The sequence below is a fragment of the Triturus cristatus genome, chromosome 2_1, assembly GCF_964204655.1.
Source record: "Triturus cristatus chromosome 2_1, aTriCri1.1, whole genome shotgun sequence".
In the NCBI taxonomy this organism is placed as follows: Eukaryota; Metazoa; Chordata; class Amphibia; order Caudata; family Salamandridae; genus Triturus; species Triturus cristatus.
In genome coordinates, this window is record NC_140581.1 from 614327448 (window position 1) to 614354843 (window position 27396).

The 27396-nt window shown below is 38.1% G+C and overlaps 1 protein-coding gene across 1 annotated transcript; it reads left to right on the forward strand.

Annotated features, from left to right (window-relative positions):
• On the forward strand, nucleotides 1–27396 carry LOC146865685 (uncharacterized). Its single transcript, XM_085640183.1, has 10 exons — nucleotides 1–87; nucleotides 5664–6369; nucleotides 6443–6561; nucleotides 7540–7665; nucleotides 8626–8691; nucleotides 11524–11612; nucleotides 13643–13748; nucleotides 15692–15797; nucleotides 21079–21155; nucleotides 27132–27396. Exons 1-10 carry the CDS (start codon nucleotides 1–3, stop codon nucleotides 27258–27260), a joined length of 1611 nt encoding a protein of 536 aa, XP_085496309.1. The 3' UTR covers nucleotides 27261–27396.

Genomic DNA, 27396 nt, shown 5'->3' on the forward strand with positions numbered 1-27396 from the left:
ATGATTACAGCACCTCCAGTTATAATCTACAACTTAAAGCCTATAGACATGGAACAACCCAACCAACAGACTACATTATATACCCAGGTAAGTTAAGAAGAGCTAACCTATGGCTAGCCTGGTTTTTATAAAAAATTCATTAATTCATAAGACATCTGGTACACACCAACATTAATACCATAAAAGACGGTGCTGGGAGGGCAACTATAGCTCATACAGGCTGCCCTATAAGTCTATTATACAGCTTAGTCCTCCTACACTCACGTAGGACATATCTACTACTGGTCTTGTCCATCACCTGGTACTCTACCAGCCAATTTAACCAGACACCACCAAAACAGGATGCATGGAATAACTGAATAGATATGACACACACTCCTGGCTGTTTGAGGGACTATAATCTAATCCACCCTGCAGGTCTCAACTAGCTACATACTAAAACTTTACTTTTGCCAATGGCATTCATGTATGGGGTGACAATAGGTCCAGCTCAACATATCTCTCCACCACTTCTCGGTCCAACCTGTACCGATCTATTAACTTTGAACAAAATATCAGGATGAACAACCCAGGACAGTAACTATCCAAGCAGAATGTGATTCTAAGAAATACCATATAGGGACCCGAAGAACTGCTTGAAGCCACCAGATTACTGAAAACTATATACTGTGTCTCTTTCTTGTACTTATTCATTCACCATATTGTTAAATGATGCATTCCATAATCAGATAACCTCGCGTCGGTGGTCATCATGGCTGACATGGAGGCACTTTTCCTGTAAGATGTGAAACAGCATCCTTTCAACCACACAACTTACACAGTGTAGTTTGCCGCCCATGTAGGTAAGTGCTTGTGTGCCATGCATAGAGGTATTGCACACTGTATAGACACTACAATACAATTAAATACAATACAAAAGAACGCTTTGTCCCTATAGTCTTGCTTGTAGTTTGGGGTTGCTCAATATCATTCTTGAACTATCTAAACACAAATATATGATGTACAATTCCAAACACATAGTATTTGTAAGGTGCAGAAAGACCAAAACGATAAGCACTACTGTCCTCTGTAGTCAGGGCAGTACAATTGCACTCCCCCCTAATTACAATATCCATAGGAAGGACAGGTCAGAAGGGAGAGGAGGGGGATTGGCCATTATCATCCGTGACTCCCTACCCTGCTCCACTATAAACATAGACTCCCTTAAAGGCGCTGAAAGCCTAGGCTTCCGTATTTCTCTGGATGCCTCACTGTCCTTTGCAGGGGTCCTCATTTACCGGCCACCTGGACATAGCATTACTTTTACTGACTCGCTAGGTGATGCCCTAAGCCAGCCTCTTCTCAAATTCGCCAATTTTACTATGCTAGGGGATTTTAACCTCCACTTGGAATCCAAAGGATCTCCTGGGACGGACAACTTTCTCCAAATAACTGAGCTCCTTACTCTAAAACAACTCGTACAACACCCCACTCACCAGGCGGGCCACACTTTAGACGGGATCTGCTCCAATCTCTCCGCTCTTACAGTGACTCCTCCCATCCCACTTATATGGACAGATCATTACATGATCCCACTCATCTTAGATTACCCGTCCACTGACAGCCCGGACCCCTCCCTCAATTCCAAACCCCGTCGTAATTGGTCCAAACTAATAAACAACTCCAAGCTTCAGTTCCATGCCCAAACTTACACTCCTACCCTCACAGGCAACCCGAACAAAGATTCGGGCTACTTTCATACCTGGATCTACAACATTTGTGATGATCTGGCGCCCCTGGAGTTTCAGAACAGGAAAGGAATAAGAAATCCTAAAACTCAGAGACCACCATGGTTTACCCCTGAGCTAGCCAAAGAACAACACCAGTGCTAACAGCTAGAACGTAAATGGAGAAAGTCCTACACTACTGAGGAGAGGCGAGCCTATAAAGCTGGTAGAAGACGCTACCATGCTCATATTAAAACCAACAAAAAATAATATTACTCAAAAGCTATACTAGAGTCTAAACTAGACCAAAAATCTATTTTTAAAATAGTCAACTCCTTTACGCATCCGAAGGGACTAAAGAAAGACCTTCCCCCTTCACAATCTCTGTGTGACAACATCTCTAATTATTTTGAAGAGAAGATCTCTAAAATACAAAAAAACTTCTCCCTTACCCCTCCTAGCATCAAGACGGAAGTTTCCAGCCCAGCTCCAACTCTTGCAAATTTCTCTACCTTTTCACCAGTTTCACTGGATTCCACACTCAAGGCCATAATGACCTGCAACTCAGGATCCCCATTGGATGCCTGCCCCCCCAGGATTCTGCATAAACTCATTGACACCATCAACCCAGTCGTCAACCAAATAGTTAATTCCTCGCTAAATACAGGCATTGTCCCAGAGGATTGGAAACTTGCCCTGGTTAAACCCCTTAAAAAAAAAGAAAACGTAGACACATCAGTCCTCTCTAACTTATGACCTATCTCGTTGCTCCCGGTGCTGGGCAAAATAACGGAGAGGTTCGTGCTTAAAGAGCTTTCAAATTTTATCGAATCTAACAATATCCTCCACCCTCAGCAATCCGGTTTCCGTCCTAGTCACTCAACGGAGTCGGTCCTCCTGGAGATCACGGAGGTGTTAAAAACCCTTGCTGACTCGGGTAAGAAAGCCGTTCTGATCCTTCTGGACCTTTCCGCCGCGTTCGATACCATCTCCCATGACATCCTTCTGGCTAGACTCGAACGCGGCGGTATTACGGGTACCGCCTTGACATGGGTCAGATCGTTTCTTACCAATCGCAGACAAACCGTTGCGCTAGGTCCCTTCCTTTCTACAGAGAAGACCATAACCACAGGGGTCCCTCAGGGCTCTTCCTTAAGCCCCTTGTTATTTAACGTTTACATGGCACCCCTCATCTTCCTTATAAAATCCTTTGGAATTGAAGTCACCTCATACGCTGACGACACCCAAATGATCGTCTTCCTGGACAAAAACAATAATGAAGCTAAAAGCAATTTTCAAACTTGTCTCTCTCAAGTCATACAGTGGATGAAAAATAATCACTTACAATGCAACACTGACAAAACGGAAAACCTACCCATTGGCACGAATGTGACTTTCATCCCTGGTGGTTGGTGGCCGGAAGGTACCCCACCTCCACCGGAAACGGTCAAGGTGGCCAGAAACTTGGGGGTCAAGTTTGATTCTTCCTTATCTTTCCTCCCCCACGCTCTGGTAACGGCGGGCACCTGCTTTAGTATAATAAGATCTTTGAAGAAATTCTTTGATCTGATTCCTCTGGCTGCCAAGAAATCAGTAACAGTGGCTCTTGTCCTCTCACGCTTGGACTATTGCAACAGCCTGTTGGCAGGTGCTAATAAAGCCACAATAAAAAGACTGCAGATAGTACAGAATGCGGCAGCCCGTCTTGTCCTTAAGCTCCCACGTAGATCCTCGGCATCTTTGGCACTAGACACCCTACATTGGCTCCCCATCCACAAAATAATCCTCTTTAAAATGCTTCTGATCACCCATAAAGCCACTCGCCGGGCAGGCCCTAGATACCTCACAGCTCGTTTCTCACCCTACACCACCACCAGGACGCTTAGATCCTCCTCGGCTAATTTGTTAAAGACACCCCACTTTAAACTCACCACCAAAGGAGGGAAAACGGTCGCCTACCTTGGTTCCAAAGCTTGGAATGTACTCCCGATCGGCCTACGTATGCAAGATTCGGAAGCGCTCTTCAGGAAAGCATTAAAAACCTGGATCTACAAGTGCCCAGATGACCGCTGCTTTGCACTAATCTAACTCTTCCTCCACCTTCTTTTTCTTCCCTGGTTTCTCCTACCTCGTCCTCTCAGCGCCAGGAGGCTCCTCGCGGAGTGACAGTTCGCGCTTTACAAATGCACTTTTACATTACATTACATTTACATTACATTACATTACATTACATTACAATGTGACCCATTGAGACACAACAGCTGAGATGTTCCTCAACCACCATGGACAGAGTTCAGCTACAAACAGCTCTCCATATGATATGACCCACTAAACTTTAGTGTCTCTGAAAAGCTTACCATGGCTATAGTGTCCATTCCCAGCACCAGTATCTCCCTTGTTAAAACATGGTCTTTGATGACTATTTATAGCTGGTACTGGTCTCCACATTTTGTGAATTTAGGTTGACCATTGCATCATTTTAAACATATTTTATAGCTTTGATTTTTGAACATTAATTGGCAACAGTAAAACCACTACTTCGGTGTGGGTGTGTCAAATACTTTACATTAAGTGCGGTGTTTTTCTTGATATCTTTCTCATTCTCAGCCAACTGGGTTCCAGATTCCAAACTAGAACTACTGAGCAAGTAGGACAAAGGGCAACCTATGATTGCACATTTACTTTTACCCCAAGAGTCATTTATCATTATTGTCTGTAATAACAAGATACATAATTTTACAGACATTGTGATCCATGTGGCAGTATTGACACATCCGCTAATGATTTCCTCAATATGACTCTATATTCTGGCAAGTCTGTGTAATAGGGGATGTATCCATGGCCACTGGAATAATGCGATTGTGTGGTTATGGGAAAAAATATTTATGGATTTGTTGCATCTGACCCAAAACCACAATTTGATGCATAATCTTTAGAGTTTTGTGAAACAAAATAATGTGTATCTTAAACAAATCATACATTGCTAAATACACATCAGTATGTATTGCTGCGAAAAGCCCATTGCACACTCTGACTGGTCACCTTTTTGTTCCTTATTTCTACATTTGTGTTCAAAGTGTTACTAACGAGGTGAAACCTTCATCCAAAAAATGTTCCTCTGCGTAAGTTTTAAAAATGTAGAGGTAATACTAACACAATTTGTGAAGCATTACACCACCAAATTTGCCTGTTCTATACTATTATATTTAGCCAACCCTGACAACGAATTTGGTTTTCCTGTGCTGCATAATTCCAGTGGCCCTGCATATACCTCTGTCTGTGAATGTGCTCATTACATTCTGAGTTTTGTTGCTACTCTCAATAGCCATTTTAATAGGACAAATTAATGAGGGATGTTTTGCTGATGCATTTGTAAAAGACTTTTGACTGCTCATACTTAATCTCAAACACCTTGTCACCAGAATCTAATATACAGAAAAATTCCAAAACGCCTTATCCAGTTAATATTTTCTCGTCCGATATTGTCAAACATTTTATAGCATCAGCACTTAGCTAAACATTTTTATAATTTGTGAAGCTAATATAAGTTATGTTTTATGCACAAATCAAACAATCATTTATTTCACAGATCACTAAGCAAGCTGGTAGATGAGAAACCAGAAACTTGGGATTTGTACTTAGATGCAGTTATGTTTGGGCTCAGGACCAAAAAACAAATGACAACAAAATACAGTCCCTATTTCCTTATGTTTGGACGAGAGGCAAGATACCCGTCAGAAGTTCCAGAAGCAATTGAGGTTATTTTATTTCATTTATTTGGTTTATTCTTTTATTTTATTAGATTACATGGGTTTTCAATTAAAATGTAGAAATTATTTTTGCTGCAAACATTTCAAGGTTTTCACTGAATACAATTAGACAAACTCTGCAATCAGTTATTTCAAGGAACTTTCCTGGTGTATGGTTTAATATCTGCTATTAACTTTACACTTTCAGGTCAATCAACAAGACATTGAGAATGTGACAGCAAGTGAAACTATTGCGGAATGCATACAATCACACGATAAAATATTAAATGTTGTAAGAAAGAATATTAAAAAGGCCGCTGAGAAAGTTAAGGCACAAAAAGAAAAAAATCAACAAGATCTGCAGCCTACTATAAAAATTGGAGATAAGGTCATGAGGAGAAATAAACGGGCTGAGCAGAGAAAGGGAGGGAAATTAGATCCTTCCCTTCTTGGACCTTTCATACTTGAAAACATTTCACGGAAATTGGCTGATATTCAAGACAAATATGGAAACATTATTCCAAAAGTCAACATTGACCACCTACAGCCAATGAAAGATTTTGAAGAGCGTATTCCATCAAATGTATTAAAGTCTGAGATTGGAGGGATATCTAATCAACCTGATTCAAGTTCAGCTTTTAAGAAATCCAATAGAACACTTCAGATCCAGCTAAAAGACATTTTTAAAGATTCCAGTAATAAATCCAGTGACCTCAAGCAAGAAAGCAGTGAAAATTTAACCTACCCATCCAAGATTTATGCCACTGAACATGCACCAGAAGGCAGCCAAAAAACACCTACCTCTTCAAATGTTACATTCAGTGACCGCAAGCGAGAGGACAGCCAAAAAGAGCGCAGAGTGTTTACTAGATTGTCAACATCAGTATCAAAGAAAGCAATTCAACGTTATGAGTGTAAGTTTATAACCATTTTGACTATTTTTTGTTATTTTATTTTCAATACTACTACTCTCCATCTATTTTTCAGGGATTAATGATGCATGGAATAATATCACAGGCCACATATTAATTTCAAAAATTGAAGATTACAACATCTTTGATTCCGACTTAGTTTGTCTTCAACCAGGCCAGGAGCTGGAAAGCCAGGTACTTTCTTAATAGAAAAACCATCAAATAAGATTCTGGTTGTACATTGTTTAACATGGATTAGTATATAATATATGTTGAACTGGATGACATGTAAATTGTTTCTAAACATTGCTTTATGTCTGTAGGCGAATACGTTATGTATGCTGATGGAAAGGTTCGCAGGGTCTCTGTATAAAAGAGGATAGTTACACTGATGGGTAGAAAAGTAGTAGTCTTGATTGCAGCCATAATGCACTGTTCACAATACCCAAACAATCTTGTCCTTAAAAAGCATAATGAGTTTTTTTGGGAGCTTTACCTGGCTTAACCTTGATTGCTTACCAGAAGAACCAAGGTTTTAATTTGACTGTTAGTATAAAGTTGCAAGTGTACGTAGGTTGACCTTACACATCTGGGTGAAAGAAACGGGGTAAACCCTTGTGTAAGGTGGTAAAGGTGGAAATGTGCAGGGCCATATGTACAAGGCAGTGTATTATAAGTTAAATCATTACTTTGCCAGACAGACAGAGGAGAAATCTTAAGCCTGGGGTACTGTGATCAAAGCCCTTTAAATGAATGATGAAATGGTAGTAAAGCATTGCAAAATTTCCAATATATTTAAGGTTTTGGCTGATAGGCCCACATAGAATCTGTTACAATAGTTAATGTGTGTGAAGACCACACTGTTTGGATAGAAATATGATCTCAAGTTTGTAGGAAGGGAAGCCGTCAGAGGTGAAAAAGTTATTGTTGGAAAATGGAGGGGTTGATCATTGACATAACACACTATGAGGTGGACATCATATTTAAATGAAATGGGAGGGTGGGAGAGAGAATGTGCCCAGGTAAAGATCAGAAACTCTGTGTATTATAATCACAAGAGAACAATATATAGTTAAACCTTTTGAGATTGTGAACACATCCTCAGTGCACAGATTGTGGTGAGACTTATATAAGTATTACACAATGTTATATTAATAATATTGAATATTGCAGGTAATCAACGCATTCCTGAAAGCTCACATCAAAAAACACAATTGTGCTGCAGTTCAAAAGGCATTTCTTATCGACAGCTACGCTATGACCCAAATTTGGATGGGAGAACCACCTTTATTAAAAAAGGTTAGAACATCGAAGTGCTGTTACTAAGAGTGTAGCTAAATCGTGCACATTCCAGTTTTGTATAATTAAAAGCTAGATTGATGGCTGTGTATCTGTCTGCAGACTAAAAATTGTATGGAACCTGGAGGATGCAGTGCAGAGAAGTGTGGGGCTGTTAAAATGTTCTTGCTTTGAATAACAGACATGACAAAGTGTCTATTGAGTTATTTTTTCCTAATGATTTTTTCTAGAGTGTGCCGTACTATGTGATTTCAAGAAAACATAACTGGTGATGGATGTGAAATAACTTAAAATCTTTCTATTCATGGAAAAATACCATACTTTCTGAATATCTGCTGACACAACTCTGTCCACTTATACAAGGTGAAAAACATTTATGTCGCACCTACAGATATTCTTTTTTTAAGCCTTAACCAATCAAAACTTTGGGTACTGAAATCACAATTATTCTTTTTTTATGAATTCAGTATTATTTGTTGGTTTGACATTGAAAACTTTATCTCATGAACAGTTATAAATTATGAAATACAGATTCTTGCATCCCTTAACTCCTCGTGACACAATTCTAGCATTAAGTTGTCATGTTGTCGAAAAGTGATAAAGGGTTATTTTAGGCATCATCTTAGTCATCTCTGAAAAAGAATAGCTATGGGGAAGGACAGTGAAACATGTCAATGGGTAAATCTTTAAATGTTTCTACAATTAGTATCAGCTCAGCAATTCTATGATAAAGTATCTTATATCATTACTCATAATTGTCACCACCATCCAAAACACTCACTTACCGAGTTGTTGCTTCCAAACATGAATGCCTCTGTCAACTATTTTTATTATATCTTCAGGAATATTGCATTCAACACAAATACTGTACTTTGCTAATTAGTTTATTGTGTTTTCTGTATGTTAATGCCATTAAAGTTTTCTATTGCTTAAAGGCACCTCTCTACTTTCTTCTCATAGATTGATCCACTAGACTTCAAATTGCTTTTGGGAGCTGTAAATGAGGCTAATCATTGGACATTGGTGGTATGTTTTTATAACTACTTTTGTAAAATATCATTCTTTTATTCATAGATAGTTTACATTGTGCTATGGTACTACAGTTATAGTTTATTATAAATATGCATGCACATATCCAGACTGAAAAAATACAGTAAAAGAGTTAGTTGTGGTTACAGACTATAACTGGAAGAGCCATTAATTCGTCCATACCAAATCACCCACCACCCCCAAAGAAAATCAAAATTCGCTGCCCATAAGCATTGCGAATGACCTCATTCTGGATGTGAATAATACAATCAGAGATGACAAAAATAGTCACACAATTAAGATTACTTAACACATTACTATTAACATTATCAGCAATGCACCTATGGCTGTAGTAGGTTTTTCTTTGGATTGTGTGTTGTATATACTATTATGTCGTTATGGTAATTATTGGACTACATTATGATTGCATATATTCATGCATTTTGTCTGCAATTAATAGTTTGCATGGCCATAGTGCACTTTATTTTATGATGGCTCAACCATAAATGTTTGGGGGGACAGCATTGGTTTTGAGGTTTTTCTTTGAACCATATCTAAACCTTTTAACAATGAACCATTACCTAAATTTATTTTTGTTGGTCTCAGTAATAAAATATTTGTTTTTAAGTATAAATTTGTTGCACTTAATTTGCCAACCTCCATTACACATGTCCTTCATCCAAGCGTGGTAGACCCTTTGTTGTAGAACCTCTTCTGAGACCAGGCCCTGTACCAAACACACCTATTCCCTCCTGCACAAGGCATTCTGGTATGAGCAGTGTAAGTGTGGAGCTTTTATTTCATTGTTTCTTTTTATTTTGGCTTTCACATTTCGTATGCCAAAGCACTGAAATCTGTCTTTTTAATATCAGTTACAGTGAGGTGGCGTACTGTGGGATGTCACTTCATGGTTCTAGCTGTCAAGGCATGTTGGCTTGCCTTCCCGACGCTTGTGGCACTGTCTGATATTGGCAGCCATGCCCCAAAACAATTTGTGATGCACAGCTAATTGGGGCATTCACATTTGAACTCAGATATTCAAATAAACAATGGATCATAGACTTAAAGGTGTATTGCACATTCTCTGTGTATCAACAACTTAAAATCATAATACCTCTAAGTTTTACCATTCCAAGACAACCCTAAACATTTTTGTACAGTCAATATAATTTACAAACTAAACCAATTACATCCAACCAAGCAAATGCATGCTTTTTAGTACAGTTGTAGTTTCATAACAAGTTTGGGTAATTCTATTCACTTTTTTTTTGGCTGTAACAAACACAGCTATGGAAGTTAAAAGGTGAAACCCATCTTTTTTGACCTCCCCCTTTTGTCCTCACCAAGATTGTTTTTCTCGTTATTGATTGGAACATTTTGTGTAGACTTGTCAAAATTCTACCTAACCTTCAAGCTAATACAAAATTAGCTTCTCAATCTAAAGTTAGCATTTAACATAACTGGAGTGTTCACATGATACTTTGCAACTAGGCAGAGTGTAATATGACATTTTTTGCCTTTATTTATGTGTGTAAGAGCCATGTCTCCTGAAATGTAAAATTGTCCATAAGCTCCCTCTGCAATGCTCTTGTTTAGCATATAGTACTCTGCATATCTACGTGTACGGTTTATGTTATACACAACTTTCATTTCTATTTGTTATAAACACAAGTAGAAAAGTATTAACGTTTTTTAACCACATTGCCTAGACCGTTTAGATATGAATGAAGAAGTGAATGTAAAGATTCAATAAGCTGTATGGTGGTAAAAACTGTGGGCCCAATTCACAAAGCTAAAGTTAGTCCAAAAGTCTGTCTTTAGACCTGTAGTCGAACTTAGACCTAAAGTCTAAGTTTACACCTGGACTCCGACTTTACACCTGAAGCCTACATTTAGACCTAAAGTCTAAGTTTACACCTAATGTCTAACTTAGTCCAAAAATCTAACATTACAGCTTTTCAGTATTCCCAATGTAAAGTTACTACTAGTGAAGTTCGACTTTTGTTTTTAAGTTAGACTTTAAGTCTAAATTTAGACTTCAGGTCTAAACTTAGGTTTGTGGTCTAAACTTGGGTTTCTGGTGTAAAGTTGGGCTTTAGGTCTAAACTTGGACTTTAAGTCTAAACTTAGACTTTAGGTCTAAACTTAGGTTTCTGGTGCAAAGTTACACTCCAGTTACAAACTTAGACTTCAGGTCTAAACTTACATACTTTAAGTCTAAACTTAGACTTCAGGTCTAAACGTAGGATTGTGATGTAAAGTTAACCTTCGGGTATAAATTTAGGCTTAACCCCTTCAGTGCCCATGACGAGCTGGACTCGTCATGGGCCGCGGTGGCGCTGTGCCCATGACGAGTCCAGCTCGTCATAGACCCCGCCCGCTAATACAACGGCCGGCACAGGGCGGGGAAAGGGGCGGGCACTGAAGGGGTTAAGGTATAAACTCAGACTTCAGGGTCTAAGCTTAGCTGTTTGGTCTAACTTTACCTTTATGAATTGGGCCCGGTGTGGGTTTCTGTGTGTGTGTGTGTTTGTGTGTGTGTGTGTGTGTGTGTGTGTGTGTGTTCGTGTTCTCAAGATAAGAAGGGCTAATCTAAAAACACTAGAATCTAATACTAATTCTCTTAAAAGTAATGCTTCGAGCACACATATGAAATTAAAAATGTGAGCTGCTAAGTTTTGGGTTCTAGACGGATTACTTTAATGAAACTCACCATTCATCCTTTTCACAGTAAGTTTGGAACTTTTAAAAGCCTTTTTCTAACAGTGATTTGTTGATGTCTATAATCATTTGGATTTAAATTTTATTTTATTATACATTTATGTTTAGGCTATGTATCCCTCAGAGAAGAGGTGTGAATACTTCAATTCTTTAGGAGAAATCGATACACAGATCCAACACTGCAGAGATGTTACAAGGTAGTGTTTGATGAAAGTGCATTATAACTATTACAAAGCGATGCATACTTGTGGTTGAATAGTGTATTTATTTTTTAATGTTAATTGTTTTATTCTATTTGTAAATGAAATGTAGTCTATTACAAAATAAAGTAAATAATCAGATCACATACTACCTGTTCTGTGTGGTGAATAGCAATCCTCATATATATTGCATGTGCTTATTATTTAAAATGCTGACAAACATAACATTGTACTTTTTTAATTGAGTCAATATAATTGTGCGAAGTTGAATAAGTAAGAAGTTCAACATTTAAAATGTACTTAATATATAACACTGGGCTGCGCACTCTAATTTCTTTTAGTATCAACAATATTTGTGTGATGCTTTCATGTTTTCTAGCAACATGCTAACAAAATATAAGTACATTGTCTGCCAGTGAAAAAACATAGTGCCTGAATTTGTGTGTGGAGTCAGGTTGGTGGTGGAAATTAACTCCACCACCCGGGCCACACTATTGACTGCCATATTTATAGAATTTCTCTGCCCCTATTTAGATCTTAGCGCCTTCACAAGAGCCACTGTTATGACTGCTTCTTTAAAGGCACGTAGGTTTCTGCATGGCCACCATATATCTGATAGCCACTCAGCACACATTTTTGTTTTTTATAAAAACCTCAAAAAGCAGTAGTTTGTTTAAAAAAAAATAGAAAATCACCAGGTCTACCTTACATTTTTCTATTCGTATGTGTTGATTATTATTTTTTTCTGTTTGGGAAGACTAGAGTTTCCACTTCCTGTAAATAGGGCAAACCATCTGATGCACTTACACTGACATCCCCAGAATCAGAAATAGACTCCAAATAGAGTAAGTGGACAGTCATTTTGGATTACAGGATACACTGCTACATTTGTGGTAGAGTACATTTTAGGTGAAACTCCTAATCTGAACCATAATCTGTCCTTCAAAATTAACCATACAAGAAATACAATACAAATATTTAAAGAAATTCAAGTCACTGTATATGACAGGTATGTGGCATACACATTTATATTCTAAATGTGGCAATCTTACACTTGCTTTAATGTTACTTTTTTTGTGGAATTTACAGAAAGTTTATAACATAGTCTAAAATGTTCTGCTGTTTCCACATAGATGTTTTTTAATCAATGCTTGAAATGATTACATCTTGAAATGGCAGGGCCCACTTTCATTTGTATGAAATATGCATGTCCTCACAAGTGATAACTTGATTGGTGCAACAGTTGCTGCCTGCATTTTTTTTTACATTTGATTATTAGGTTTAGAAGAGTGCACATTTATGAATTCGGAAGTTTTATCAATTATTTTAATTTTTATTTGCTCTTTGTATATTGGAAACATATCTGTGAATAGTCTAAACATATCTGTGAATAGTCTAACTATCAAATTTGTTCCAAAATATGAACATTGTTTGAAGAAGGAGAGCAAAGAAAACTTTGCTGTGAAAGTGTCTTCTTCTTTATCAGCCCTTTGCTGCACAACTGCCTTATCTAAAATTCGTCTGCTTATTGAAAAGCCATATCAGCGCCCAATTTTTTTATAAAACATTTTAAAATTAGCTCCGCCAAAATGGTAGAAGATCAACTGACTAGTAGTGTGATTTTAGCCGATTAATACTGTCAATTAAAGTGTTTCTGCTTAACAACACATTGTGTATTTTTACACTGCATATTTGTGCATCAGTGTGTGTTTCCATGCATGTACCACCGTGAATATTCCTTGTATTGGTCTGTTTTACAACAGCCCCACATGTCTTATCAGGCAGGATGTGGAAATTAAAAGTGCTGGCATAACTTAAAATGCAGGGTTTAATCTCATTAAAAAAATTGTGATGGTGACCTTTGTGGAAGATTTAAACACATTATTATACCCTGGTACAAAAATGATTAAAAAATGAAACAAAAGGAAAGGTTTTTATAAAAGGCTTCTCACTGCATTGTGAATATAAAGAAAAGCATGGTAAGAAATATATTGTTTTTGCTTACACTTTTGTTTATTGTTTGAAAGGGCATTCTTGAGAAGAAAAGGTTTTAATATCTCCAGGTGGACTTGTTCCACTATTGATCATCCAAAGCAGGCTGACAGCATTTCCTGTGGTGTTTTCGTGTGCAAGGTAATAAATGATTATCGACTCATTATAACTGCAATGACAAACATTAATTGGGAACCAGTCAGTATTAGTTCACATATATAGTTGCACCCGATTCTAATCCTTTAGATGCTTGAAACATTATGACGCATACATTTTATTGTGTTCTTATTAGCTGAGAGCTCCAATGAAACCTTTTTAAAATCATTGTGACATTTTGTGTTATTTGTACAGATTAACATTGAAATAAATATTCTTTTTCTACTGCATCATGAACTTTCAAACGACAAGGAAGAGGATGCATAATGCATCACTGGCGAAAATAATGTATAATTTAGTTAATAGCTTTTTTAAAACGAATGATGAGTCACAAAGCGATCTAAAATCTGTCATTTTAAAGAAGAGTAAGACAAAAGTAAATAGGCGCATGCATTTGCAATGGTCCTCAGCAGTATATAAGATTCATGGGTACAGTAGAAGATTACAGGGTTATAAATCACTGGCTTTCAGTTCCTTTATGTTGTTATGTTTGTGTAGTACTTCCCATTATGTAAGCAATCAATGAATGTCTCTGTCCCTCCTGGCATTTAAGCAGAGCAATAAGGGAAGACAAGTTTTGTATGCAAAAAAGTTACACTTACATTTGCTAGTGCTGCACCTGATTATTATCCCTCAAGTATACATTTATTTGCATTTATACCAATTTACATCTTACTGCCAAAAAAGCAAGGTACCTGGAAGAGTTGAACAGAAATGTAATCAAATAACTTCAACTTATTATAGCTTTTTAGCATGATTGTAAATTCTCAAACATTCTGTTGATACGAAAAGAGACAACACACACCATTTAAATGTGATGAATATTGAGGGTTCTACAGTTGTCCCACTGTAGACCATCAATCACCTCATATTTCCAGCTATGATTTTAAATGAGGACAAATACTGGGAAATGAAGATGGCCTGTTATTTAAAGTTCATAACTACTGTTTTCATAACCTTTGAGTCCACCGTATGACTGGGTATGACGTACACCCACTGAGTAGTCTGTTTAGCATTCATGCTTTTGAGAGATTCTGCAAGGTTTCGTAGGCAGACTGTTAAAATATATCCTAGTGTTAAATATATTTGCTCGAATAGTTAATTTTGGTAAAAACATAAGTACAAATTTGTTACAATGATCTATCCTGATTTGTGTCTTGTTTATTTCCACATTAAATTAATAGTGATATTTTCTAGCATGACATGGTCTTTCCCCTAACAATCTCATTATGTACAGGTTGTTGTGGCTGTGCAAGACACCATACCATTGATATCAATGCCCAATATCTGACATTAGGGATATTTGTTACACCCCCATGATTGGTATTAGGAGAATAATGTAGTAGTAGCACAAACTAAGAAATGTATCTGCAATTAAGGTTTGGTTTATATGGCTTCTTATAAAAACAGATAATCTCATTATGCGAAGTAAAATAATCTTGACATGGAATTTCTATGTTACTATGCGTCTCCGATTGCTACAGCTTCAGAAGTCCCCTGATAAATAGGTAATACCTCAAGTACAGTAATGAATACAGTGATACACACACCTAGCACTTTTGGTACCATTATTGTTAGTATTTTGTCTGTTTACAGTATTTCCTTCTTTGCTGAATCTGAATAAATCTGTTGTTTATTACAAATACATAGGAAGGCAAACAAATAACTTACATTTTCCCCATTCTTTCTGTATGGAGAAGATGACGTAGAATGTAAGGACACTTTTGAGAAATAGGAAGCAGTTCACTTCACTTGCTCTTTCACTTCATCCCTGTAACGTGTCTACAGCCATTTTATTATGTAGCTTTTATGTTCCGTTTCTGTGCTGCTTGTTATTTTGTTCAGTATTTGTAAATTGAAATGCTAACATATTATTAAAGTAGTTCATATATGCAAAATGTATTGAAAGTTATTTGTCATTATTTTAGTTCGCAGAATGCATTTTAAAAAAGGAACAACTTGTTTTCGAGACTAGCAGCAATGCAATCAATGTTTTTCGAAGGGAGATAGCAGAGACTTTAATTAATGAATCAGGTATTTGAGACCGTATTAAATTTTTAAATACAGGATGAATTTATGTAAATACAAACTGATAACTTAAGGGGGAGAAATATGAAATAGGCTAAGATTTGTATTTTGCACTTCAGCAATTTGGCATAGTGCATTTGGTGTACATTTCTATTTTGTATACACAGTCAAGTGAACTCTCGGCGCAACCATCTCATAAAACAGGTGCAGCATGAACTCATTGACTGGTATTTATTGATGCTTATCTGTTCTGATCATGAAGAGTTGGATTACAGAATATATCCATACTTTATTTGTCAGAGTAGAAAAATGTGTTTCTTTATCTGTGACTGCTTTTATTAAATGTGATTTAAAAGGGCAATTGAAATATCTTTTGATTAAAGCACTTAGAAATGGTTTATGTGTTGAATAACATGTTATATACTAGGCAATCATTATTATTGTGAATAAGACAGCTGTACAATACAAAAATGTTGAATTTTGATTGGCTTCTATATAGTTGACATATACCTATGAGATTTAAAGCTAGTATCTAACACAACACTCATTACAATATGGAGACACATTTAACTACACTATCTTCCTGTAACCGGCCCCTGTATTCATTTCAATTTTTATTGTTTGATTAATTATAATCTTACAATATATCGTGACAATAATTCCTATTTTAATGAATATATTATTGATAAAAGTCTGGTTTAAAAATTGATAAAAACAGACATTTAATAGATTAATCAAAATCTTCCTTGTAGTTAAATATAGCAACACTTAATAGTTCAGACTTCATAATACAAATGTATATGTTATATACATCCTATATTACATCTCAAAATAATCGGAAATTAATCTTGCTTGTCTGATTCCCTTCTTACTGTTAATAAAACTTTACAAAAGCTGAGTTCAGTGCTATGTCATCTGAATGTAGACATCCTATCAGTGCCTGTCTACAGGTCCATATTCATTGGGAATTAAAATGCAACTGAAGTATAGATTTTCTTTCATCTTTAAGTTTGGGATAAATACACAGAAAATGAATAATGTTCTCTTCTCCCGTTTTGCATAAGCGACAGGGCATCAATTCCATTGATTGAAGCCAAGGTATTACGGGACATAAGCATGTGAAGACGCCAAAACAAGCTTTTAGAAAAATATTTTTTTGCTTCAAAGACCAAGGAGTTTCTAAAATTGTTTGGACTCTTGCTTTTGTATAACCATTCATTAATGACCATGCATGCATTCTTTTTGCAAGAGAATCTTTATCAATATACGGGAAACAACCTTAACAACATGGTCAAAACAGTGCAATACATTCACATCGCTGCTTTTACAAGGCAAGGAATAGTGTGATTTACTATTCCAACACCTTCCCTACTGTACGTAGGCTGGAGTTGGAATAGTAAATCATACTATTTCTAAGTCCAGCACCATACAGCGCAAGTCGTTGTAACGACTTGCATTGTAAACACAGCGATGTAATGTACCGCGATCAAAATGATCGCGTGGTAACATCATACATCCTCAATATATAGTGATCGATGTTTTGCTATTTCATTATTCGATTTTTTTTTATGAATCTGTAGTTATTGGCATATCCCAGATCATGTATGTTGAACATTCATCTAAAGCAGCTTGTAAATATTTCCAGAATTGAAAATTCTGATTTGTTTTTATTTCCTGTCATAACCGATTGGACATTTGATTTAAATTATCCATTTTAATTATTTTCCATACTTTTATGAATTGGCCTTTTCGTGCAATTAGCTGTTTAATTACCATGAATTCCAATCTAATCTGTGCACACAATTCATTATGTGGAAGACGAAAAAGTGATTTGCAGATTTTTGTCACAGCATTATTGATGATTATAGAGTCTTTTCCACACAGTGCTTCGCTTCTATACGTTAACGTTGACACTTGTTTTGCTGATATTACTTTTAATAGCGGTTGGTAAGTCAGCCCTCCTAGTGACTTCTGCAAGGTTCAAAATGCTGTCAGTAGGGTGTTAGCTCTCCTTTGCATATCAACAATGTGGATAAAATGATCCTTTATCGTCGAATATTACTCCCAGATATTGGTATGAACTTCCTAATGGCAAGTTTTGAAGGAACCATTTATGCTTATACTTTGACCATAGGTTTTTGTTAACCTCCATAATTTTTGTCTTGGTGTGGTTTATAACCATATCATTCACTTGGGAGTACCTTGATATCCTATTTATCAGGTGCTGTAGCCCAACCTTTGTTTGGCTAAATAGGAAAACATAATCTGCATATAACAGATTTGATATCTGAGTACTAGCTAATTTTGGTGTGTGGGCATTCACTTCATCCATTGCTTGTGTTAGGTCAGCTAGAAACAGATTAAAAAGCAATGGGGCCAAAACACACCCTTGGTTTAGGCCCATGGAAGTTGGAAATTTCTTCGATACATATGAGCCATCACCCATCCGAACTGTAGCCCAGGTCTTTGAATAGAGTAGTTGGATCGATATTAAGAGGGAAGATTGAATTCCTTGCTCTTTCATATTTTGCCAAAGTAGTTGCCTTTCTACACTATCGAAATCCGAATTTAAAGTCCACAAAACACAAATACAGTAGTTGTTTTTTTGCAATATTTTTATCCATTATTACTGATAGCACTAATATATTTGCTGTGGTTCATAATTCTTTGTATTAACCCTGTTTGCTTTTGGTGGAATTATCTGTTTCTCCTTTGACCATGCAGATAATTTTGAAAGTAGGACTCCTGCAAATAATTTAGCATGAGAGTCTTGTGCATTACATAAACAGACTGTGGACATGGTGTACAACATAATGACAACAACAGAACCAAAAGAGGGGTAGGGTAGTCGCCTGAGACCTGTTGCCACGTGTGTTGGAAAGGGGCAGCCCTGTCAGAGCCTAAGGGCAGTAGCTCCATGAAGTAGGCTTATATGTTAATGTGAATGGGGCCTAATCTATGCATGTGTACTTACAAGCGCTAAGCGCTGGGTACTAGTCTTGTTCGCCGTCTTGAGGTTCCCCAGTGGTAGTGGCCATGCCCTTCAGGTTCGACACCATAGCGTCGCAATGAGTCACCAGAGGAAACGTACGCATGCCAAGTAGGTCCTTACGGTGCAGTGCCAAACCCTCTGCCCTACTACAATAGACTGCTGTGTAGAAAGGTGAAAAGGTTTGGCCACCACAATATTTCTGATTAATTGGACCCCCTTAAAACAGAGGCCTAAAACAATTTTGGTTATTTCCTTTGCTTTTTCCAAAAATCATAATTAGCACATGCTTCCAGAAGCCCACAAATTGGGGATATTGCCATATACATGCAAAGTAGGGAACATTACTCACCTTTTAGAAATCCAGTCCTGCAAGCCTTAATGGAAAGCCTTAAAAGGGTTATCCCACCCAGAGTTCTATTTTTTCACCTCCCATTCGAGCCACTACATTCCTGTGCTTTGAAGTTTCTCGCATGGAGAGTAGCTTCCCCACAGCTATAACCTCACTAAGGGACCTCTAGGTTCTCACTACTAAGCATTACTGTGTGGGTACTCTCGCTGATCAACAGGCTAAAGTTGGTCAAAGAGTATTGAGAACATTGAGACATTATATCATACAGTAACTAGCCAGTGGTTTGGTCAGTACTGCTTTGTCTATAAAGAGCATATATATCTATAATATCACATGCTATAAATATAAAATGTTACTGGCTTTGACGCATCTGTTCATAGTTTGTATTGCTGTAGATGCACATGCCCCCACCCTCCTCCTCAGTGTCAGTGTCTAGTACCACATCTCTGTAATACTCACATTTACTACTTTTATACACTATTCTCATGGTCACCGAATTCTACAAAACCACCACTCTGTACTTACACTCACCAACCATGCCAAAAACAATCTAACATATCAGTGGTGCCCATGCACATTTCCAGCTAAAGGAGAAGTCAAAGGTTACCTTTTTACTCAAATCAACTTCTTATAATAAACAGTCGTGCTTTGTTAGAGGATAACATAATTGGGTGGAGTTTGCAGAGCATGTGAATCCACATCTCAAAATTGATTTGACAGCATGATTAAATTATTGATAGTGGAAGTAATGTATGCTCATTTTTGTGAAAACTAGACATTTATTAGAATGCATTTCAGTAGTGCAAAATGTCAAAGCCCTGTCAACCCCAGAAAACACACATATGCTTCAAAATTCATCTAACCTTCATCCAGGGAAGTGCCATGAACAATAAACCATCTATTTAGAAATGTTATCAATTTCACCCTTAATTTTAAGGATGTGATTTAGAACAGCAACATGTTATAATAAGTAGAGCACACCCAGGTAGCTTTGCCGTATGAACTCTGACTACACCCTGGGCAATAGCTATCTGAAGTTCCCTCCCCCATGGATAATATTGCATAACTAGAACTTCTAGAGAGTGCTCTAGTGGTGGAGTTAATCTTGCGGCAGAGAATATTAATCAACTTCATTTGGCAATATGTAATGAGCGGCAACTCCTTCTGTATATTACTAAACCTACCATGCAATATTAGCATATCTCCGAATGCTTAATTAATTCAAGCAGTACATTAGCTGACCTAGATAACTGTATTGCTTGGTGTTACTATCACAGACTGCTTTTTCCATTTGAAAGGGTGATTACAAATATGCCAGCCTCTGGGAATGCCTTATGTAGCGCTGGTGGTGCAAGTGAGGCTCTGGAGGTATAAGTTTGCAAGCAGCACTGGTTAAAAGAAAGTGGATTAAACGGGGCTGAAAACTAAAATGAACCTATAATTGTTGTGAAATCACTCTTTGAAAGTAATTCTGTGAATAGGAACCCATCTGAGATTTCACTCCTGAACAAGCCTTCCCACTGGATTTGTATAATAAAGTGTGCAGTAGAACGTAGAAACCTTACAGAATGGGGGTTGTCCAGGGTGTGCAATCTGTTAGCCACTGGAAAGTAGATAAAGCAGCAGGTTGTTTATTATAAAAAAAAAAGGTTGTTCATGTAGCCCGACAGGACATTCCTGAAAATCATTAATAGTTCTGTTTAACAGACGTTCTTATAAATGCTAAATAACGTTTTAAAAAAATAGAATTATGTTGCATTTACTACAGAACATTATGTTACATAACTTATAGATAAAACATTTAAATGTTGGGATATCTATTGTACGTACATCATGTATACTGTATGTTTGTTACGAAAGTGCACTGTTTAAGTGCTCAAAGTGAGTGATTTTTGCAATGTCCAGAATTTAAATATTTCATTGTTTCAATATTTTTCTTTTTACAGAAGACTTAAGTGCTCTGTGTCATGTTTGTGCGGATAAGAGTTCGAAAAAGGAAAAAAAAGATGCTGTTGAAAAATGGGTAATAGATTTTGTAGTTCAACCTATTAATCCTTAATAGAATTTCTAACATAAGTTCTCTTTCGGTTTTAACAACTTGTTTAGTTTTACTTTATTAATATAGAAAGGGTACACAACATTATAAAACATTAAAAATATGACTGATGGATATATTAAGCTCTTTGACTTCATAAATACATGCAATATCCTCAAACGAATGTCCTTAAACTAATACAATTGATAGTGGACATTATATCAATGCATTCAATTAACCAGTTCATCACAAATGAGATCACTTGATATTATTGCAATAAAACTCACCCCAGATTGCTTAAAATGATCTTACTGCATAAATTATCCTTTACATACAAATTCTAAAATAGCAGTTTTCTTCATTTCATCAAGCATTTCGGGAATCAAGACTTTTCCGTTTGGCTATACTTGAAGAATGTGCTGTAATTCCTCTAAAAATATATTTCTCTAACTCTTCAGAAGCTCTACATGGCAAATCCAATGTCCCTACTAATTACATTTTGTAGTTTAATTTAAGGGGTAACACACTCTTTTGACTAATGAATGATTATACATTGCCACTAAAATTCCAAGAGGTGGAAGCTTGCCCTTCTTTGGTCCAGTCATTTGCTTGTGAGACAATTTCACTTCATTTCTGAAGGTAATAATTGATCATCTGTGGTGCTAAAAATAAGAGATTAGGGTCTATACTTAGGTTTTTGTTGGTCAAACAGTCGTGAGACCTTGGCCAAATAGTCATACTTTGCTGGGTCAGTACATGGTTTATGTGCCATAGCAAATGAATGAGCTATACAAGAGGTTTCTTAGCAAAGAATAAAGATTTGCAAAAGTGGTTTTATGTTTTCGCTGGTCAAATTTTTAGTTTTCATCAATATTCATGGATTGTGTCATAGAGGTAAGTCCAAAGTAAATGCTGGGAGATCAACCACTTTAATCAAGCACTATATTTAATTAGTACTCAAGGGCGCTGTGAGGTTCCTATGGTCTCACTTCAAATTCAGAAAATGACCAGTGAATGATTATGTTGAATCACTGGAGATGTTTCGTTTTCTAAATTGAAATGTATCTGTAGTGGCATAATAGTACATTTATCGAAAAGGCACTGTTGGCAACATCTCTTTCCAAATTTAACTTTGATGAAAGTTTTAGTGTGTGAGGCATACTTTAGGAGGAGAATCAACCAGGATGAGTCCATGCCACATGCCATCAAGTATTGTTCTTGTTGGAGAAAAATCCCTCACTTAATACAGGCCAACGCAGCCATTACTCCCTTTGAAATACCTTGGGACTGGTATGAGTCTTTACCATATAGGTGTTCCAAGAAAAAAATAAGCCTTACTGAACAACAAAACGATGTAATTTTAGGAAAATTGTGAAAACTGTATAACATAAGGTACACCTAGCACCATCTATTATGATGGATAATACTTTGCAAAGAAACACAGTAAATGGCACAGAATACATAGTGGGCCCCAGGGGGGACCAAACCATATACTAAGAAAGTGGTATAAGAACCACGACTCAAGTCAGGACCATGTCAAGAGGCCATACAAGGGCTGGGGACTCAAGGGACCACCCAAGGTGAGAGATTAGGAGCCCCATGGAGGTCGTGTACAGTATGGAAACATGACTGTGTTCTCCGTACAAGTCTACGTGTAAGTCAACAATTGGATTTTTAAAGATTAAGGACCCATCCCAGTGAACCCTGAAGAAACCCTGTGGAAGACAGAAGTTTGAAGAGCCACTGCACCGGTGGATACCCTAGTACCCACGTTACCTACACCAGGGAAGCCGGGTGCATACGTGTGAAGTGGTGTCAGAAACAGCAGTCGAAACCCAATGGAGGACTTCAGGAAAGTGCCACTGCTGAAGGAAGAGAAAGTGTCCGGTGGAATCCAAAATTGGATTCTAGTTGAGAGGTACCTGCAAGCAGAGGGGACAGAGTCTATGTCACTCAGGAGTGACCAGGAGACTTGGAAGACGAATGCCCTCCCATGTCGGATGTTACAGGAATATTTCCGATGACCTTGGCTCTGCAGCTGTGAGGACCAGGCGATACTGAGGAAGACCAGGAGCTGTGCATGAGCTGTCTCATAAAGGATGTCGAGTGCTGAGTGGTCGGTGTCCAGCAGGTAAGAGGGCAGTACAGGCCTCGGGAGCTTTGGAAAACCACCATCTGTGTTGCAGAACCTTTCAGAGTCCGGAGGAGCTCAGGTTCAGCAGACCGGTCAACTTAGTTGCGGGGCCTGTGATTGCAGGGATGTGACTCCTTCACTTCAAGGTAGATTCCCTCAGATGTCTTTGATTCCCACAGGCCTTGGAAGGTTCCTGTATGGTGCACAGGCACAGACAATGCGGCAGACTAGAAGGGCTTGGCTCAGCAGCAAGAGAGCAGAAATGTGTCTCTGGTTGGCAGCAACCATTGTGCTGCCTGGGTCTAGAAGGTTGGCACCTGGAGGGCTCTTCCAGTGCTTCGTAATGATACCTCCAGGTGTGGTGGTATGATTCAAACATGTTTGATACAAAACATGATCGTATTAGTTGCAGCCAGTTTCGAGATGGTCATTGCGTAATTACACAGTGCCTCTCTATATGGTATATGTCTGCATCCCTGACAACCTGGGAGATTGGACTCTGAAGGCTGTGACCCTATGTATTGGAAACCTATAGCTAAAGTAAGTGGTGCTAACACCAACTTACACAGGCTGCGATGGCAGGCCAATAGTTCCGTTTTGAATGGTCTCCCATGGTTGGCTTGAGCTCATGGGGGTCCTCTGGGGTACCTTAGTACCATGTACTAGGGACTTATAAGGGTACCCCAGTATCCAATCTGGGATGTACCTAATAACTGAACATAACCATTTAGGGAAAAAGTTGATAGACTGGGTTCCTGAGTAGCTGGATTCCAGTCAGACTAGTCAATAATACAGGCATAACATGGGGGTAACCATAGAAGCAGATTCTACTTTTCTACGGAAAGTCTCCTACTGACTTCAGTGGGAGCCTATGTTCCGACCAACAACACTGACTCCCATTGAGAAAACGGGTGTCTGTGGAAAAGCTTGCACCCTGTCGCAAGCAACCCATTCTGCCTGCCACACTGTGCATGGTTGTAAAGGAGGGTCCCTTGAGTACCTCCACGGCCCTCAACCAGAGGCCTCAGGGTGAAGGGGGGCCTTCTACAGGCCCCCAAAGTCAGATTCCAACAGCCGTTTTGTGTCATACAACCCGATTCTGAAAGGCTGTCCGAATCCGACATGGTAATACGTCAGTCTGAAACGCAGTCCATGGAGCTGTACGATTCGGCTTCGACTGACTCGGAGTCTCCGAATGCCATTCAGAACCGAGTTGGACTAACCTAACTGTTACCTTTCCATCATAATCAGTCAGTCGGAGATGTTTCCGAGTCGGTCAGAAACATAGGTTCTGAAACGCTTTTGGAGATTTCAAATGCCGTTCGGATCCTTTCGGACCAACATCGTAATTAGGCTCTTAGTGTTGTGTGACAAATACGTTTGTATTAATCTGAAGGGCATGCAGGACCGTGAATCCAAGCTGTATGTCATGGAGCGACACCGAAATGCACGTAAGGCCGAATCCCTCTCAAAGAGGAGGATGTGAATGCATTGTCTTTCCCGAAGCCAATTCCATAAGCGCTTTTCCAGATGAAATTCATCAGGCAAGTTTAAGAAAAAGCCATAAGAAATGGAGGAACGACTTCTTCTCCTTGCAATCACGAGGAGTCACTTGACCCCAAAGGTATTTAAAAGTTTCTGTCTAGGAACAATCCCAGCTTTATTCCCTATTTCTATACCCCATACGGAGCCACAGCCAACAGTGGGCCCGAGCGTCGACGCCACCAGCAACACCACTGATGCCGAAGGGTGAGCTGATAGTATGTTTGGACTCAGAATAGATTCTTCCACAGGATCCACAGAAGTTGAACCAATATTGTTCCCTAACTTACTCAGATTCAGAAACACTTTCTAAAAACTCTGGACTACAAGAAACAATAATAATGATTCTCATGTCTATGACAACAAACCTGTTCTTAGGCCTACAAGAGGCCAGTAGTCTTCACACTTCTCCATATATTAACCTCCACTCTCCCACACCTGGCCTATCCACATAGAAATCTAACTCCTTTGCCATTGTTGTCCGTAAAGCAGCAGAAGTCCTCAACCTCCAACTACCTTCCACTAAGGTCACAACAGATGTCCTGAGTTCCTGGAACCAGGCCAGACCTTGCAAGAAACTGTCTGCCATTTGAAGAGGCCCTAACTGAAACACTACTGCTTACCTGGGTGAAACCAGGATCTTGCCCATCAGCCACTAGGCAGATAGCTTGGAGACACAGGACTGCTCCAGGAAACCCACTCTTCTCCTACAGCATCAGACACTGGAGAGCCTGGTTGTTCAGGCCTCCACCGGTGGATTTAATCGAAACCTGTTTCCCACTACAGAGTCGAAGGAGTCTAAATGTATGGAGGCGGTTGCCAGGCATATGTTCTTCTCAGCCCAGCCTGGCCCACAGGTCAGTTAAATCCAGTTGACTCCTAGGAAGATATTCACATGCTTTGTGGGGCATGTTGGATCAAATTCTGACAGCAGTACCATGTGATCTTTGAAAAAACCTACCGTGATTTATAAATGATGACTAAAAAGCAGCAAAATTAGTCATCTGCTTGGCCATGGACACCACCAATTTTTTTGGTAGGGTAGTCAGGATAAGTGTGGTGCTTCAAGGCTGCACTTGGATTCACTCCCTGGATTTTTCAAGTGACATACTAATCAAAATAGATACAAATATTATCAAGACTGAATCATGATATAAATGTAAAAAAATAAATGGCATACTAATGAACTGTGGAGGACTAGAGAAGAACCGTAGGGGTATCAATCTATGACACATACCAGTATAGTTGCTTCCTGATGCAGTGTGGTTATTGTCTCTTCTTCAGTCAGTAGTACCCAGTATCACACCTCTATTTGTTCCCCAGGTCAATCTATTTACAGACAGCTTGAGTAGACTTGAAAAAGGGGTATAACCTTTAGCCAGTCTCCTCCAGTTTGATGTATCTGAGGCAGAACAGAGCTCTTCAAAATCAATATAATAACTTTGGTACAGGAATAATTAACATTTTCACATAACTATCTGTAAACCTTTTGAAGACATAATTAGATGTACCTATCTAACAGGCTCACAGATAGTTGCTCCAGTTTATCTTGTATTATTTGCTTCTATTAGTTTTGCAGAAAGCCTTTTCTCATTATGACAGGTAAATCAATGTATTTGGTTTAGAAAACCACATTTGGTTTACATAGCTTTATTGAGTATGTGTATAGGTTATTCACCAAGCTTTCTGCAAATAAGATTAGCTCTAGTTTAGATATAAATACTTGTGAAGAGTTGATTGAAGTCTATTTCAGAGTCTAATGTAATGAAGCCTTTTCAATTATCCATTGCATCTGATTTGAAGCATTAGTCTGCGCCCGAGTCTTACATACTCTAGACTGAGGGCAAGATATCGCTTGGGGACCCGAGAGTAGTACTCACCTGTAGCATTCATTCTCTTAACACATAGACTTAATTTTATTAACAGCCTGTTGTCCGTATGCCATGATTAATACTTAAAACAGACATAAAAAGTAATTTTGCCAATGAGGGATGCTACATCACAATATCCTCTTGTGGTGACATCACCAGTTGGCATTGAAAGACTGCTAGCATATCTTGTGGCCATTGAAATTATTTTTCAAGCCAATTAAGATTTTGAGTATAAGTAGCATTATTTTTCAATGTAGTTATTCATCTGTGGGAAATTCCTAGCACAGAGAGAGGGATAGTGTGTGTGCTTCATTTCTTGAATTACCATTTAAAACGTCTGTGGACACTATTAAAATGTAAGCATGCATCAGTGAAAGAAATGAATGTTTCATTCCAATTTGTTTTTTTTCGTTTCAGATTGCTTGTGATGTTTGCAAACTTAAGTTCCACTTGGCCTGTATTGATACACATCAAGTGCCAGTCGATGAAAAGAATTTAACTTTCCTGTGTTACAGATGTTATAACAAAGCCCAGAATGCTTTCTAACAAGCAAATATTAAATATGTTTAGTTTTGACTAACAGACAACAGAATATTTGATTGTAGACATGTTATAAGAAAATGGCAGTATTTATTTTGCATTATACTATAGACATCAGAATATGTGAAGTTAAACATATTGT